Source organism: Alosa alosa, chromosome 16 (assembly GCF_017589495.1).
Source record: "Alosa alosa isolate M-15738 ecotype Scorff River chromosome 16, AALO_Geno_1.1, whole genome shotgun sequence".
In the NCBI taxonomy this organism is placed as follows: domain Eukaryota; kingdom Metazoa; phylum Chordata; class Actinopteri; order Clupeiformes; family Clupeidae; genus Alosa; species Alosa alosa.
The window spans coordinates 32,531,668-32,548,424 of NC_063204.1; the positions used below are offsets into that span (position 1 = coordinate 32,531,668).

The window sequence follows — 16,757 nt, forward strand, 5'->3', positions numbered from 1 at the left end:
TATCAGTAAGTATATCATATGGTAGCCCACTAGCCTATGTATAGCGTTATACCATAGCCTGGTGAGAATAGGCAAGAGAGGGAGAGTTGTTTTACATCCACTGGGTAAAAGACATATCCATAGAGATCCTTTCCATGTTGGCCAGCATTTGATTAGCCTAGGCCTACATGTTGAATCTGTCAGTAGCTTGGTGAAAGAGGTCTATTTGACGTAGCCTAAGTCTTGCTTACCCCATTGGATTTCTATGTAGGCTACAGCCGCCGATACCGCTATTCTCACAATTCTTAGCGGTTTTACGGCACAATCCCGATATCCCCACATAAAGTGACGTAAATTATGATGTTTTCACTGGGAAAAAATGTTTTTTCCCGTGCCCATGAACGCACAGCTGGTTTCAATTGCCACTTTAAGTGGCGGACCCTGAGCCTCCCAAGACACCGCTGTGATTGGAGGACGTTACGGAACAAAATAGGCGGGTCTGTGACCAAGGATTTTCAGAAGCACTCTGTAGTCCTTTTTATTCTGATGAAATGGACAATGGCTGGCGGTCGCTGTTGGAAACTCACTAATGTTGCAAACTAGGTAAGAACATGCTTAAGTTAACGTTAAGATAAATTAATCGTAGGCTAGCCTTGCTGACGTGAACACAACTTGGTGGATGACTAGGCTATGACCATAGGGCTATGACTAATGTTAGAGTTCTGATGTTTGCACACGGATGGTAACCAGAGAGTTAACTATAGAATCTTTGGTAAAAACTTTTTGTTCGAACGAAAAACATGGGCTGGACTCTGAATGACATAGAAGTGTTTGCTGACGAAATCAAGTCATGGTCTGCTTCCGTCTTAGTTTAACCTGAAAAGCTAAATTGTGTGTATGCAGGGTTGTTAGTTTGCATAGTCTAGAGTTGTGTTCTACTTTTCAGTAGCCTATTTAGGCCCATTTTTTTGGCAGGATGTTTCAATGCATCACCCTTTCATGTGCAGAGTAATCAGTAGGCCTTACCTAAGTGTGACCGTTTCCATGACAGCAGCCTCTCTGGATCCAAACTCTTTCGAAGCATTAGTTAGCGTTTAGACACGTGGTATCATTTCAATCTCACATTGTTGTTAAATGTAGGCGGTATAAACATGTTTTACTTGGTGGGATACAGAAGTCATAACACCCACAAAACAATTGTAGCCTACTACTTCAAGTAGTAGAAAAAAACTGCAGTTTTGGAGGAAATAGGCAATATTTTGGACATGAAAAAAATGCATTGCACTAATTGTAGGCCTACATGGGTACTGGAAGCAGAGGGGCCAGAGTACTATAGCCCATTGGTTCTCAATGTGGTGTCCGAGGACCCCCAGGGGTCCGCAGCACATTGTCAGGGGGTCCCTGACAAAGTTTGCTACAAAATATGAAATTGTCTTATATGACGAAAAATGCTACAGTATCAGTATTTGCCCAATTGATCTGCTGATACGTTACATCAATACGTCAAAACACTTTATTAATTAACCGCCAACAAAATGAAAGTGAAGCAAACACTATGTGTTCAACACAATAGGCCTACATTTGAAAGAAACAACAATCCTACATAGGCCTACTGTCAAAGTTTGCTAACATGACTTGTGGTATTAGCACTCTGTTTTAAAAATACATAACATAAGCATCTAACAGAAAAAAAAAGGCTATACAGCTACATGATTAACTTAAGTTTTATGTGTTGCGATTATGAGGGGTCCTTGGAGAATTTTCCACTCCATGAGGGGTCCCGGCCCACAAAAGTTTGAGAACCCCTGCTATAGCCAAAACGTCACATTGTTCGGGCAACCATATTTTCTGTTCTAAACATGAACCTAGAATGGCTAGTGCTGCCACTAACGACTAATTGTCTGACTAAATTCCTGCGTCTAATTCAGCTTCAACTGTTTAACGTAGAAACTTCGTTGAAACTTTGTAACGTAGGTCTTGAAAATGACACCTGTGCAATGTACTTTTCGTTTCTGTAAACTATATACTTTTTGAAATATTAACAAAAATCAAGCTTATTAGTTACTTAATTGGCACTATGACATCACAATGGGCTAATTAAATTGATTTGCGCCTGTATCAACTGCCAGCTGCTCAACTAGGCCCCCTCAAAGAGTCAATTAATCTGACTGCACCTGTATCAACTTTTTCTGCTCAACTAGGCCAACTGTCTCTGTGCCTCTCCATTCTACAAGGATATAAGGCACATTCCATTAGTGTGGTCACGATACCGAAATTATGACTTCGATATGATACCTGCCATAAATATCACAATGCTCGATACTGAAACGATACTAAGGCGAAATCCTAAGATATCTGGAGAAGAAAGGACTCCTACCTCCTCCAAGTGTATTGAGTCATTTGTGTTGAATTCGGTGCACTTTTGTAGTGTGCAGGTCAATTCACCCTTCGCTAAGCCACACCCGAAAACCGCCACAGGCCAATCGTGGCTTAGCAACCCGTCACTAGGCACGGGAGGTCTGACAAGCTTTCGAGTTTTGCCATGTTAACCTGTGGAGACTGAAAGCCTGTGGGTCATGAAGGGCACTTATTTGGATGTGTGGTGCCCTAACCCACGTAAAGACACAGTGAAATAACATGTTACACTATAGAAACATGATATAATTGTGAAAACATTGTTCTAACTATAAAAAATGGCATATTGCATGATATTTCCATAACCACGAGATACACGCTTCACGATGACTGCAAGTTAACAGACAGTTGTTAACAGACGTTCACCAAGATGTATAGCCCATCAGCAATCTATTTAAAGTAACACCTATTTGAAGTACCATTCATGATATGTTGTCAAATATTGAAGTTGTGGGAATTACATAGCTTAAATTGTATGTTTCTTTCGTCCCCCATGCCTGTTCCATTCATTCTGGCCGGGAGAGTCGAATGAAACAAAACGCACATTCGACTTCTGCTTGAATAACTCATGAACAGTTTTGTTCAGAGCTGTAATTCCAACTGTATTTGACAGAGGACAGATGTAGGTTGCTAGTGACGAAATATTAGCTTTCAGTGTGGTACAATGTCTTTGTAAATGACATTTCATTGAAAAGTCCCGGTTCTCCCCCAATGTAATAGAAATGCAGGGTGCTAAAGCTTGTCAGGCATAGCAACAGAAAGGAGTGCGGGATTTAGCGAAGGGTGAATTCTGGGTTCTAAACTTACTACATAATTTATTTTTTATAGTCAGTAAAATAGTAGACCTGTGTGATTAAATCCTTTATTGTTTGTTATAGTTCATTTACATTGTGTTGTGTTTTGGCAATAAAGTAGCTTTAAATAGCCAAACTAGGCTAGATCAAGGTCAGTGTTGAAATTACTGCATGCAAATCACTGAATGCTATGCAGAGGGGCCTAATCTTTAGGCCATCTGATGTACAGTATAGGCTACCCTAGGCCTTCCCGTGTTCATGGGATTTCTTTGACAGTTGCAAAGGGAAAATGTGAGGATAGTCTTCTTTGCGCCTAGTGTGCAAGTACAACGTTCCAACCATCCAGGTCTTCGTCAGATAGGCATACACCATTACCTGTTGCAATATATCTGTGTGCATTCCTACATTACGTCTATTTCTTCGATAACATGATTTGCTACCACGTAACAATACGCCGCTATTATTATTAGGACTCAACACGCTTTGGTGGTAATATATGCTGTGGGCTTTAATTAGCGCATTTCGGGTAGCCTATCCTACATCTGGGCAATAATTATTGAACAAATTGCAGTCTACATACCATGACAAATATTACCAGTAGTACTGACCGAACATGAAATAGATTGTTTGGTAGTGTTGGTAATGTTATTATGGCGTGGACATTGCGCTTTCATCACGTTAGCACCCTATGATTACAGCTCGTTATGTCTCGTCAAAATGATTAGCCTACAGCTCGTTATGTCTCGTCAAAATTCAGTGATGAAGGAAGGTTCGCTTTATCCCAGAGAACCATACTCGTTTCACTTAGGCTAGACTAAAACAGAAGAGAAGAACTTGGCACTAACCATGTAGTTGTGTTTTTTCTATAGCATATTCGTTAACCTGTCGTTCTTTGAACTCTTTAAAAATGTTGGGATGTCTGCAAGGTGTTTAGCCAAGTTCCATGCGTAGCCTACTGCTTTTAAAGTGCCAGGTTAGGTCAGGTTAAAAAATGTTTTTGACAAATGAAGGGACATGAAGCAAGATAGTATTTGAGTAGGGATTTTTCTTGAAAAATCAACTTTAAATACAATAGAACAATATTTACAGTTATTTTTATAACTGAATTTATGAACATTCCAGACACAGTGATGACCTCATAAGAGGGAGTCCAGCAAAGTTGACCATAGGGGAGAATGGGTTTTAACTGCATTTTCTTTTACACTGATAAGGCCAAAAATGTCTCTATGACATACCAGTGGTTCATAAGCATGAGCCTGACTGGCAGGGACAAAGTAAAGACAAATAGGCTACAACATTTAGGTAAATCATGGCCATCAAATCATCAGTGAGAAATTGATTAGGGGTGTGAGTAGGATCGGATCACTATTAGTATGTATCATAGCTTCAAAATGCCAGTTGTGTCATTTGCCATCACATAGGCTTTCATATACAACAAGTTAAGTAGAATCAGTAAGCAAATTAATAGTCTGTCTATAGCTAACATTAGTTGATAAGCAGATGTGTGTGTGTGTGTGTGTATGTGTATGTGTATGTATATGTATGTATATATGTATGTGTGTGTATATATATATATATATATATATATATATATATATATATATATATATATATATATATAAAGAGCAAATGTGTGGTAGCACATATACACTGATGGTTTTATAGTCAGGTCTCTAAAGAAAAGCATATATGCCCATGGTTGGCTGAACACAGACTAATGAGTTGCTTACTGATTCTACTTAGTTTAGGCTATATAATGGTCTATATGTGAATGGCAAATGACACAACTGGCATTTTCAAGCATTGCTACTTGCCCATATCCTCTTCATCACATTTTAAGATCAATAATGGTTGCCAGTAAAGAAAAAAGGTAGATATTTTTATGTCAGGCAGGTAGTAGACTCTACCATGACATACTGGAATGAAGTCATATTTTTGGCCTCATCAGTGTAAAAAAAACCTACTGTATGATCCCTTATCCCATGTGTTTTAATTGACCAACTTTGCTGGACTACCTCTTATGAGGTCATCATTGTGTCTGGAATGTTTCCTGGAATGTTCATAAATTCAGTTATAAAAATAACTGTAAATATTGTTCTATTGTATTTAAAGTTGATTTTTCAAGAAAAATCACTACTCACTACTATCTTGCTTCATGTCCCTTCATTTGTCAAAAATGTTTTTTAACCTGACATACGCACTTTAAATGACTTTGAAACATATTACAACATACAAACGGGCCTCTGTGTACCTGATTGCTTGCCTTCACTATTCGCGATGTATCCGAAATAATTCCAGTCCAGATTTCACATCACCTTTTGTTTTATCCACAAGGCCGAGGACTGTCGGCAAAGAACTATGTTGACGTTACTGCGCACTCACTCACTCCGAGCTGCCTGCCTGACACGCCCACTTGCCTATATGCATGCAAGGAGCAGAGAGCAGCAGTTCACACAGACACAGAACGTTATTATTTTAATAAAGTATCGATTCTAAAAACGTCGGAAATCGTATCGTTTTTTGCGTGAAGGCATTGTGATCCCTTTTTAGTATCGATACACCGTGCAACACTACATTCCACTTACATACTTTTTATCCATCCATCTTCTTCAAACCATTCACTCATCCACCCATTAAACCTTGGGGGGACCTGTCTTTCAAAAAAATATGAACGGGAGTCAATGGAGAGATAATAATGATTTTTTTGGTCCCATTCCAATTGTGCCATGAATTTCACATATAATATATGTGCATTTAAAAGAGAGACTTTAAAAGTTATGTTAGTTTTGTGCGAATCCACTCAGTGGACTACATCTCTCGTCTCAAACGGTGTTCGTCACCAACGAAATAAAACGATACGACTAAGCTTAGCTGTTATGCTAGGCGATGGTTACATCTTGCTGCCAGCTATGTCACTTAACAGTAGTTTATGTACAGTCTTTGGACGAATACAACTTACCTGATGTGTTTAATCCCCAGGGCCTGACTCATGGTATTTTCATCGGCAAGGGAAGCTCAGGTAAGACCTGTTGCTAGTGTAATCCGGTGTGGCTGTGAATGGGCTAACGTCACTAGCGCGACTGATGGGTTTGTAGTCGCTGCGTTGGAATTACGATCTTTCACAATGTTGTAATTCAGTAGTTAAAAAACAAACTGCAAATGTCTTTACATGAAAAATTGTCTTTAAAATTGACAAACATCATATTGGTAATTGAAGGCACAAGTCGATCTGGACCAGGAAAATAATTTCACTTTCGCCATTGACTGCCATTCATAATTTTTTGAAAGATAGGTCCCATGGTGTCTAACAGAAGGGGCGTGACTTCGTCTCTCTATTCATAGAAGGGTGAGCCCACATAGCCTAGTCTCTTCTGTGAGATGGAGGTGCGCAAATAGTTTCAAAAGTTTCAACTTCAAAAGCTTCCTTCACCCGATGCCAGTCACTGATCGCAATTTCAAAGTTCGGGAAGGTTCGTTCAATATTTTTAAGTTTTAAATGTAGTAGCCTATCTGTCCCCTTTGGAATTATATATTAAAGTAGCCTATTCAGCTCCTGAGGTCCTGGGAAAAACAACTTAGGGCTAGATTTTTTGAGTTTCCAGTGGTTATGAGGTACCCTGGAAATCCAGAGTTCTCGCGAGAGCACAATGGAATTGTCTCTGCGAGACACTCTGGCAAAGAGCAATGATGCACGTTACTTTTTCCCCTTGCATTCCGGGGAACAAGCTAAACTGGTGAAGACGGCGCTGCAACGTTGGAGGACAGTACACATTGGTCGTAGTGTTATCCGATTGCCGAAATCCGAAATCATTCAGAGTAAACATGGTCTAGTGTTATCCAATTGCGTGCAGTGAGATTTTTAAATGCATGCTTGTTGCCTCCCCTAGAGTTGGGCCATTACATTGCTCTTTGCCAGACCCTTAATCTTTCTAGATTATCAGGGTCTGAATTTTCCAGGCTAGTTATGAGGAGCAATATGAGGGAGAAATTTGGTGATCATTGTTTTGGGACATTAACACTTTGAATGCCGCGCTGTTTTCGGAAGCTTTGGCCCAGAGTGCCAGCAATCTAGATCATTGTTGACTTAGTAGTTGATTTTTGTAGCGCCACAGCGTATTCTATGTTATAGCTATGGACACACACTATGTGTAATGTGATTGGTTGGTGCCGTCCGTAGATTGGCTTGATTGGCCGGTGCCGTCTGTCGGTGCAGCAACAGCTGAACTCCTCAATGCGAGCAGCGGGAGAAACGCGACGTGACGGACCCACAATTCAGTTCGGCAACGGATCACGTGAGCCCATTTAAAGTGAATGGGATGCGTCTCCAGCAACGCGATGCACGCAGCTGTGTGTGGGAGCCGTCACTGATTCGACCCAAAGCAGCAACCATCAAAAGCCAGTTATGATAAAATGTCCAGATCTTGTGTTTTCATGAGTTTTCGATCGTCATCTATTTCAGTTCTATTCATCATAGAGTTCCCAAAATCGCACATAAGGTGTGTGAGTGTCTATTTTCGTAATTTAAAAAAGCAAAAAATGCAATATTGCGTTCTTGGCACTCAAAGTGTTAAGCCTGTTAAGACTTTTCCATAGGCATCAGTGAAGGAGATTGAAGAAACATGCTGTCACATCAGCCTAAAGTTCATAATATGACTTCATGCTAAATTTAAGGTACTTAGTGATTATGAGGAACAATATGAGAGAAATTTGGTTATCACTGATCGTTGTTTTAGGATGTTAAGCCACATTAAGCTTTTTGCTTACAATAGGTGTTAATAAAGAATAAACGCTTAATGTCATCTTTGGCCTGGTGCGACGGCCCAATTAACCCCCCCCCCTTGCGATGGCCCTGTGAACTGATGAAAAAGTATTATAAGAACAAAAACATTATTAACCCTTAGAACCCGATTGACGCAAAGTGCGTCAAAAAACACACCCTTTCTTCTCTGTTACATTGCTCCGCGACTGTTCATCGCAGCGAGATGAAACCTATATTGCGTGACAGAGAAGAAGTGGGGCTTTCTAACGAGGCCAATGCACTTGTCTGCACGATCAAGTATGAAAAAAAAAAAAAATCATGAAATTAAATCAAATTGCATCATATTTACAGTCTATACTTTTCATCCACCTGCGCATTCCATTACTCTCGCTTGAATTACTCGCAACCTTGATCGCATAGATATGGCAAGCATATCAGATGAAAGAGGAGACACAGGGCTATCCATTGGTACCATGTATATCGATCCTTCTGGCTTATAAAAACAGATGAAGTGACTGCAAAATATTAACGTCATGTACACAAACCAACGCTGCACACAAACCAACGCTCCACACCAATTACTCTCGTTTGAATTACTCGCGGACCTGTGATCGGATAGATATGCCACACATGTCAGATAAAAGAGGAGACTCAGAGCTATCATTTGAAACCTTCTGGGTTATAAAACAGACGAAGTGACCGCAAAACAATAACTTCATATAGCTGGACTTACCCCACATTTTTGTCTGTTCTTGTGGCAAAGCATGTTTATAATCCAACGCTATCGCGGTGTTTCTAACCGCAAAGCATGTTCATAATCCGGTTTTTTGAGATCCTAGCAAATTCCTGCATTGCATCCAATTCAAGGCTCACATTGCATCCCAATTTGTTCAACAAAGAAACACCTTTTTTGCCTTTACTTTGTTCATGGCAATGCAGTAAAAAGTTAAGAATCATTATGGCACACATGCTAACATGCAAACTTGGGTCAAGTCAGGTCAGATCAGTTCGTGTCATAGATATGGAGCGCAGAAAGGTCATTTTTCATCACTAAAAAAAAAATGGCATTTATTTCCATAAATCACACACCACATATTTCTGTAAATTGCTCAGCCCCAGAGTATCCCTCCAATATGGCAATTATATTACCCGATTCAGGACAGTCTGTCCTACACACACATGAAATGCATGTAGAGCTATGGGCTTGCTATGGTGAGATACAGGTCAAAATATAAGAATTTTTATAATACACTTTTTATATTTTAATTCTTTAAAAATCTAAATAAAATCAATGCTAGTACTAATACATGACATGGCAGATTTGGATAGCCTACACTCTGCTGAAAAAAACAATATATAATATGTGTGTGTGGCACTTACAATGACCAGAATAAATCCTTATGAATAAAGGTAGTGAAAATGCCCTAAAAACAGCTTAGGGTTCTAAGGGTTAAACCCGGGCTTTTACCATCATAAGCCTGTGACAACTAAAATTGTACCTAAAATAATGGATAATACAGAAGGTGTTTCTAAGAACTACTTGTTTACTCCGCTGCGCGTTGGGGCTGTTGGGGCCATTATCCCCTACTTACTTGCTCACATGGTTCTTGGTAGGAGTTAATAGTTAATAATTGAAGTTTGTCTTAGTATTTGTTTCTGTAGTAATTATCCAATTATGCTGTGTAATTTATTGATAATATTGTAGATGTTGCTTAGTAAAGTGTGTATTTTCTCTGTACTTACCCTCATGTTACCTGTGATAATTGTCTAATATACCAAAACTTGCCACGTACCTACTACGTAAATACCTAGTAATTAGGGGACTGTAAAAGGATTTAATGTTTGTTTTTTTTCTCATGCATTACATATTGAGCTATAATTATCACCCTGAGAGAAGAAATACCGTTAATGTCCCATTATACAAAATGAATGGACTCGGAGGAAGAAACTTTCTTTCACTGTGCGCCGTTCTTTCAGCCTCGTCCATTAACTCCGTATAACGGAGGCCGTTATCCTGAAAAACTGAGTAAAAAAAACATGTCAAAACGAGTCAAAGGCTGAGAATTAGTGTGTGGTTTTGTAGTTTTGGTGTGGGGTTGTAATGTCAATTTATTTATTGTTTAATTTACCACAGTTGATCCGCTGGTTTTCCATCATGCAAGATGAATCAGGAGCATTGTTCAGTGGTATGCACCAACACCAACCTCTACTGAAGGGCAATTTGCAAATTCTCCGTCGTCATCATGGGGACAGCCTCTTCACTTGTGAGCCCTGGTGAAGTCATTGAAGATGCATATGGTGGCGAAGGTGGTGAAGCTTGTGAAATACCAGTAGAGGTGAAGCCTAAAGCACGTCTCTTACGCAGCTCCTTCCGTCGTGGTCCCAGAGTGATTGGTGCCAGCTTTAAATCCACTGGGTCTGTAGACCTAGAATACACAGCAGAATATGAGCGTCTTCGTAAAGACTATGACATTTTCAGAGTCAGCAAGAATAATGAGATTGCATCCATGCAAAAGAAAGAGGCCAAGTTGGATGAAGAAAACAAGCGACTGCGTGCTGAGCTACAGGTAGAACACATATAGTACCCTCCAGAATAATTGGCACCTCTGCTAAAGTTGACTAAAAACTGGAATAAAAGATAATCTGTTGGTGATTTTATTGTAATCTCACAATGAAATAAATTAGGAAAAATCCAACCTTCACAAGAGAAGCAGATTTATTTTGAGAAAAAGGAAAAACTCTCATAAAGAAATAAATATTTTTAACAAAAACACTTTGCTCACAATTATTGGCACCCCTGCTTGTAGTACCTTCTTAAGCCTCCCTTTGCCAATAAAACAGCTTGAAATATTCTCCTATGACACCCTATAAAGTTGGAGAATACAAAGCAAGGGATTTAAGACCGTTTTTACAAAATCTCCCCAGATCATCCAGATTCCTAGGTCTACACTAGTGCATTCTCCTCTTTGACTCACCCCACTGTTTTCCTATGGAGTTTAGATCAGGGGACTGAGATGCCAATGTCCGAATCTTGATTTTGTGTTCAGCAAACCATATTTGTTTTGATCTGGACATTTGTTTTGGTTCATTGATCTGATGAATGATCCAATCATGACCAACTTTTAGTGTCATGGCAGAGATTGACAGATTTTCTTTGAAAATGTTCAGGTTTTTCTTGGTGTTCATGAAACCATGCACCTTAATTAGGTTCCCAAGGCCTTTGGGAATAAAAACAACCCCACAATAGCACTGCCCCTCCACCATAATTATCATTAGACATATTCTTTTCAGTATATCCATTCTTCTATGTATGCCAGACACACCTAAAGTGTTTCTAGCCAAAGAGCGCAATTTCCATTTCATCTGACAATAGACCACACTTCCAGACAAAGTCACTGTACCATTCAGTAACTCATGCCGTTTACAGGCTTTTAACTGGCATGCCCTCTAAATAATCCATTAGCAGTGAGGCCACTTTTGAAGTTTTGTTTGGGGACTTGGTGAGCCCAAGATGATACCCTTGTCTGTAACTCTCCAACAGTGGTTCTTATCTTGCCATCCTCCATAATGTACGTGGGGCAAGATAACCATCGGTCTTTATCAAAGCATGTTTGTCACATTTTCAGATGATTAGAACCTTTAAATAATTGTTTTAACTGTAAATATAGACATTTTCAACAAAGTACCTAGTTGTCAAAGACATTCTTTTTATTTAAATTTAGTGTATTGTCTTGTCTTTCCGATGTTGAAAAATGACTAGAGGATTTAGCCTCTCTGTGACTTTATTTTCATACCATAGTGAAAATAGAAAGTCATGAACTACTTCTGAAAGTTCAGACACTGATTAACTTAAATAAATTGAAATTAGATAGGAAAATGCTTCTTTTAGGTTTTGTTTATAATATTTTTCAGGGGTGCAAATAATTGTGAGCAACGTGTTTTAGTTCGTATTTATTTCTTTATGAGATTTTCCTAATTCATTTCATTGTGAGATTACAATAAATCACCAACAGATTATTTTTTATATTGGTTTTTAGTCAACTTTAGCAGAGGTGCCAATAATTCTGGAGGGTATTGTAATTCAGACTGTTATTTGTTGAGAAAAAAAACATCCACATATAAATTAATAATTTGTTGTCAACCTGTAAAGGCTTTGCAGAAAACCTACCAGAAGATCCTGCGTGAGAAAGAAAGTGCTCTGGAGGCAAAGTACCAAGCCATGGAGAGGGCCTCTACATTTGAGCATGACCGAGACAAGGTCAAGCGACAGTTCAAGGTGAAGGCATCGTCATGTTATTGTTTTAAATTTTTAAACCATAAATTAAATTTGGTTAATTGCTGCAAGTGTGTTTTAGTATACTTAAAGATCAATGGTTGTGCAGGAAGTGGTGTTTTGTTTGTTTGTTCATTTATTTATTTATATTTAAAATAATTAGCAGATGGTTTTGTCCTAAACAAAGTGCATTTGTATTTTAAAGGGGAATTATGCAACATTTTCAACTTAATGCTGCAGTTGGCAAGTAAGATTTTTTTGATCATATTCACTGAAACTGACACTATGCTCCGACAGAACAACATAAATCAGTCGGGTTTAAAAAAAAAAAAAAAAAAAACACTTTTACCTCCACCTGTTATTTGTTTTGCAAAAATCCACAGCTCCCGGTTCTTCTGGTCCAATCAGAGCAGGGCTGTGTGAGATCTGACTGTCAATCACTGTCTGGTGCAGTCTGGTGCAAAAAGTCAAAATTCAAAAGTCCCTTCAATCTGTCAGACTTGCCAACTGCAACTTTAATGACACAGTTTAGAAATAATTGTGATGGTTAAATTACCTGTTGTGGTGAGAATGGTGGCTTTCCCTGCTCCCTCTACTGTCTCCTAGCGGAAACCAGCCTTGCAAGATCTGCACTAGCGTGTCCGGCAGTGTTTGAATCCGGAAGTCCTGTGAAAAGCGAGTTAAAATTCTCTGGACATACATTCGCCCCCTCAAGCAGGGGACTTCACATTTGCATGTGGCATGCGCTTTGCTCGCCGCTAGGTTGCTCTTGGTTGAGGTAATAATGTCCCAAAGATTTTTGTTGTGGTCAGGCTTAGTGCAAAAGAATTAGTAGTAAATCTTTAAGTAAATGATTTACAGTGCGGCGTGGTCATGGTTGAACTTTGCCTGTGGCACATGCAGGAGCGACAAAGCAGAAAAACGCCACTTGCACTGCTCAGTGCAGCGGCAGACCAGTTCTTGAAATATGCACCCCAAAGCTGTAGGTGGAGCTCTGTAGAGAGAAAATACGACAACAAAATATATTGTAGCCTATATTCATGTCATTATTATCCTATGTAGGCTACTACACTATTATTACCATCAAGGACATAAATTAATTTAGGCCTATTGAGGAAAGGAAAATTGCCAGGAACATGTTTATTCAAAGAAAGAGCTTTATTAGCACAGACACACAACTACAAAGCGAGATCTGCACTCACAACAAATGGTAAGCTCATGAGAAGCCCAAAATCCACAAAGTGGCTGTTTGCCGCCTCGGAGCAGTAGGTAACTGGCGGCATACTGTCTGAATTTGGTCTGTTTTGGAGATGTCTGTGGTGCGTAGCCCTGTAGGCTACTTCAGAGTCTGTCTCGCTTCCAGCAGCTGTAAAAACAATCAATAAAGACAATCGGTACTGCACGATGCACTGTGTAGGCTATGGAAAAAACACATCTAATGCACCTGAAAAATAGTCCCCTAAAACGGATCTTACCCTCTTCACGATCAACTCCGAGCTGAACTGTTCACAGCTTCCGCCTGCGAAGGTCTGTGGGGTATACTACGAAGCACGTTAGACATATCTAGGCTATGAAGACATATCGAGGCTTCACAAAGCCTTGACTCAGGGGTATACGTTAAGTAATACTACGATAGCAGTTATGTGATATTTGTCAAACTAGGCCTTCAGCTCAGATCTGTGCACGTTCTCGGTGTTGGGATGACGTTGGCCAATCGTGAAACGTGGAGACGCACAAGACCGCCTCTATTTAAAAACAATTACTTACGTATTCATGAGCGATAGCTTAATCTACACTGCGGTAATTTTGTGTCTAACCTATAACATCAAATAAATCAATTGTCATCAGTTGTTGTATGGTATGCACGCCCATAGTGGGATATTTGCATGCACAGCACTATTAAAGCGCATTCGAGATCCAAAATGTTAGTAGAGGCGGAGCTCCACCTGTAAGATATATGACCGAATCCTACACGTGAGAACTTCGTTTTTAAGACAATTGATTGGTCAGTGGGTGGTAAATTACACGATTTGAGCTATAACTTAGCACATAACCTCCTCCCGACCAGGTTTGGTTGACGGCATAAGATACCATGGTGATATAGCGACACTAAAACAGATCCACTTTCGTGTCACAGCATACCCTGGCTTTGAGCCCAACATAACTCGCTAACCCACTAATCGAGATTCGTAGTATACCCCACTGGTTATGTAAGCTCCTGCGTACTGTCTCGTAATAGGCTAGGTCTAACAGGCAGCTGGAAAACAATTAAAAGAGAGTGGTAGAAATGAATGTAAATCACTGTAAAATTAAACAAGGAAGGAGAAAACAGTAAAAGTTACTTACACGCAATGGCGTCAAGACTTGCAGACATAGCTACTGACGATTAAACTTCTGTCTCTGGTCATGCGCTGTGCGGATAGAGCGGCAAAAGCCATTGCATTTCTTATCCAAACAACATCAAATTTGGCACTGCTTGTGCCCGTAGCAAGACATTTTGTCAAGTTTGAAATCATTCAGACGAACGGTTCGACATATATGCAAATAACAGACACACACACAGATGCACACACAGACAGACATTCCTGTCATTAATAGATAGATGATCATTAAACTGTGAAGTTTCAGCCAAATCAGCCAATATATTGTGTCTTTTTGACAGATTTTGTGTTTATTCAGCGAGATATTTATATTCTTTGCACCACCATTTTGACACATTTCAACAATCCCTTCACTATTCAACATCAACAACACTAGTGCAGTGCCCATTCAAACATGCCATGCCTGTAGAAAATCCGTAGACCAATTACACGCCTGCACGCCTGCTTTAAAAATAGGATGATAGGAAAAAACATCATTCCAGCTGAATATTATATCATAATATATTAGCCTATAATTAATGTGCAGTAAGAAGAATGTTTGACATTTGACATCCAAAATGTTAGTTCCCAAAATCGCACATAAGGTGTGTTAGAGTGTCTATTTTCGTAATTTAAAAAAATGCTAAAAACTTAATATTGCGTCTTTGGCACTCAATGCATCGGAACAAAAAACGCAATATTCCGTTTTTGGCACTCAAACTGTTAAGCTAACAAATACTCTGATGGGTTTTATTTTTTGTGAATTCTTGTCGCCCTCCCAGAAGATGCGCACACACACACACACACACACACACACACACACACACACACAATAATATTCCCATGTATGGAAATAGCCTACTAGGAAATAGGAATCCGCCTATCTCAAATAGGAGAATAAAGTAATCTCTGCTCACACACAAAGTAAGTAAGTATAAGTATACTCTTTTGATCCAGTGAGGGAAATTTGGTCTCTGCATTTATCCCAATCCGTGAATTAGTGAAACACACTCAGCACACAGTGAGGTGAAGCACACACTAATCCCGGCGCAGTGAGCTGCCTGCTACAACAGCGGGCGCCGGGGAGCAGTGAGGGGTTAGGTGCCTTGCTCAAGGGCACTTCAGCCGTTCCTACTGGTCGGGGTTCGAACCGGCAACCCTCCGGTTACAAGTCCGAAGCGCTAACCAGTAGGCCACGGCTGCCCCACACTGTTAGTAACTGTAGTGTGATTACTGAATTTAGAAAAGTAACGTGTTACACTACTCATTACTGACAAATGTAATGTGAACGTGTTACACCCAACTCTGTTCACAACACTATTTTCGATAAACTAGCTTGTTTGTTGTTGTTAAGCTTAATGTGTAGGGCTATCCGGTCCATTGCAAGATGCATCAAGATATATTCATACTGGTTTAATATCACAGAAGTGTCAAACAATGCCGAAACTTGGGTCACTAATAATAGAGCTAATATATTTGTTGCGAGCAGGTCTATGCATTTCATTGAAACTGGATGCCATGATAAATAGTTTAAAAACTTTAATGTGAAACTAAACTTATTACAAATTCTTACTGTTTCTCTGTACAAGCCAATAAGGTAAAATTGTGTACCTGACAAGTTTCGGCTACCTTGCCTCTGTAGCCTTCATCAGAGGGGTCACGTGATGTTGGTGTGACGTCGTCTGAGCTGTGTTATATGGAGTTTTCCATCGGGATGGCCGTGTCCCCTGGGGTGCCCGGGGTGGGCACCCTCTGCTGTCTGGTGGTTTTTCATACAGCCGGGGGCGGCCCTGCAGGACTGTGTCCCAGGTGTGGGATAGCTGGTAGGCTCCTTCATCCCGGTTCACAGTCTTTGGGGCCCGCTTCCTGATTTCAACCGCCTCTTTGATCCATCGATGGAATTTGTTGCTTTCCGTTCTGATGACCTTGGCTGCGTCCCAGTTCATAAGATGGTTTTCCCTCTTACAGTGGTCTGAAATGGCAGATTTCAGATTTTCTTGTGTTGCTTTCATTCTTGTTGCACGGGTGAGCGTTCCAGATGTTTCCTTTTCACATTCTTTCTGGTGTTCCTTTTTTCGTGTGCTGAATTGCCGGCCTGTCTCTCCTATATACATTTTATTGCATGTTAGGCAAGGGATCTCGTATATCACATCACACTTTTTCTCAGGGGGAATCTG

The 16,757-nt window shown here is 39.9% G+C and overlaps 1 protein-coding gene across 7 annotated transcripts in view; it reads left to right on the forward strand.

The window, feature by feature from the left end:
• The first annotated feature begins 503 nt into the window (after positions 1-503).
• The window catches only part of nphp3 (nephronophthisis 3), a 165,406-nt gene continuing 149,152 nt past the window's right edge, over positions 504-16,757 (forward strand). For 5 of the 7 annotated variants that reach the window (XM_048265979.1, XM_048265984.1, XM_048265981.1 and 2 more), the window contains exons 1-4: positions 504-582; positions 6,168-6,207; positions 10,082-10,514; positions 12,098-12,223. In XM_048265979.1, the coding sequence (XP_048121936.1) occupies positions 10,191-10,514; positions 12,098-12,223 (450 nt within the window). In that variant the 5' untranslated portion in view covers positions 504-582; positions 6,168-6,207; positions 10,082-10,190. Of the gene's footprint in view, positions 583-6,167; positions 6,208-10,081; positions 10,515-12,097; positions 12,224-12,425; positions 12,468-16,757 lie in introns of those variants that run through there. The other 2 variants (XM_048265980.1, XM_048265985.1) reach the window with 2 other exon arrangements.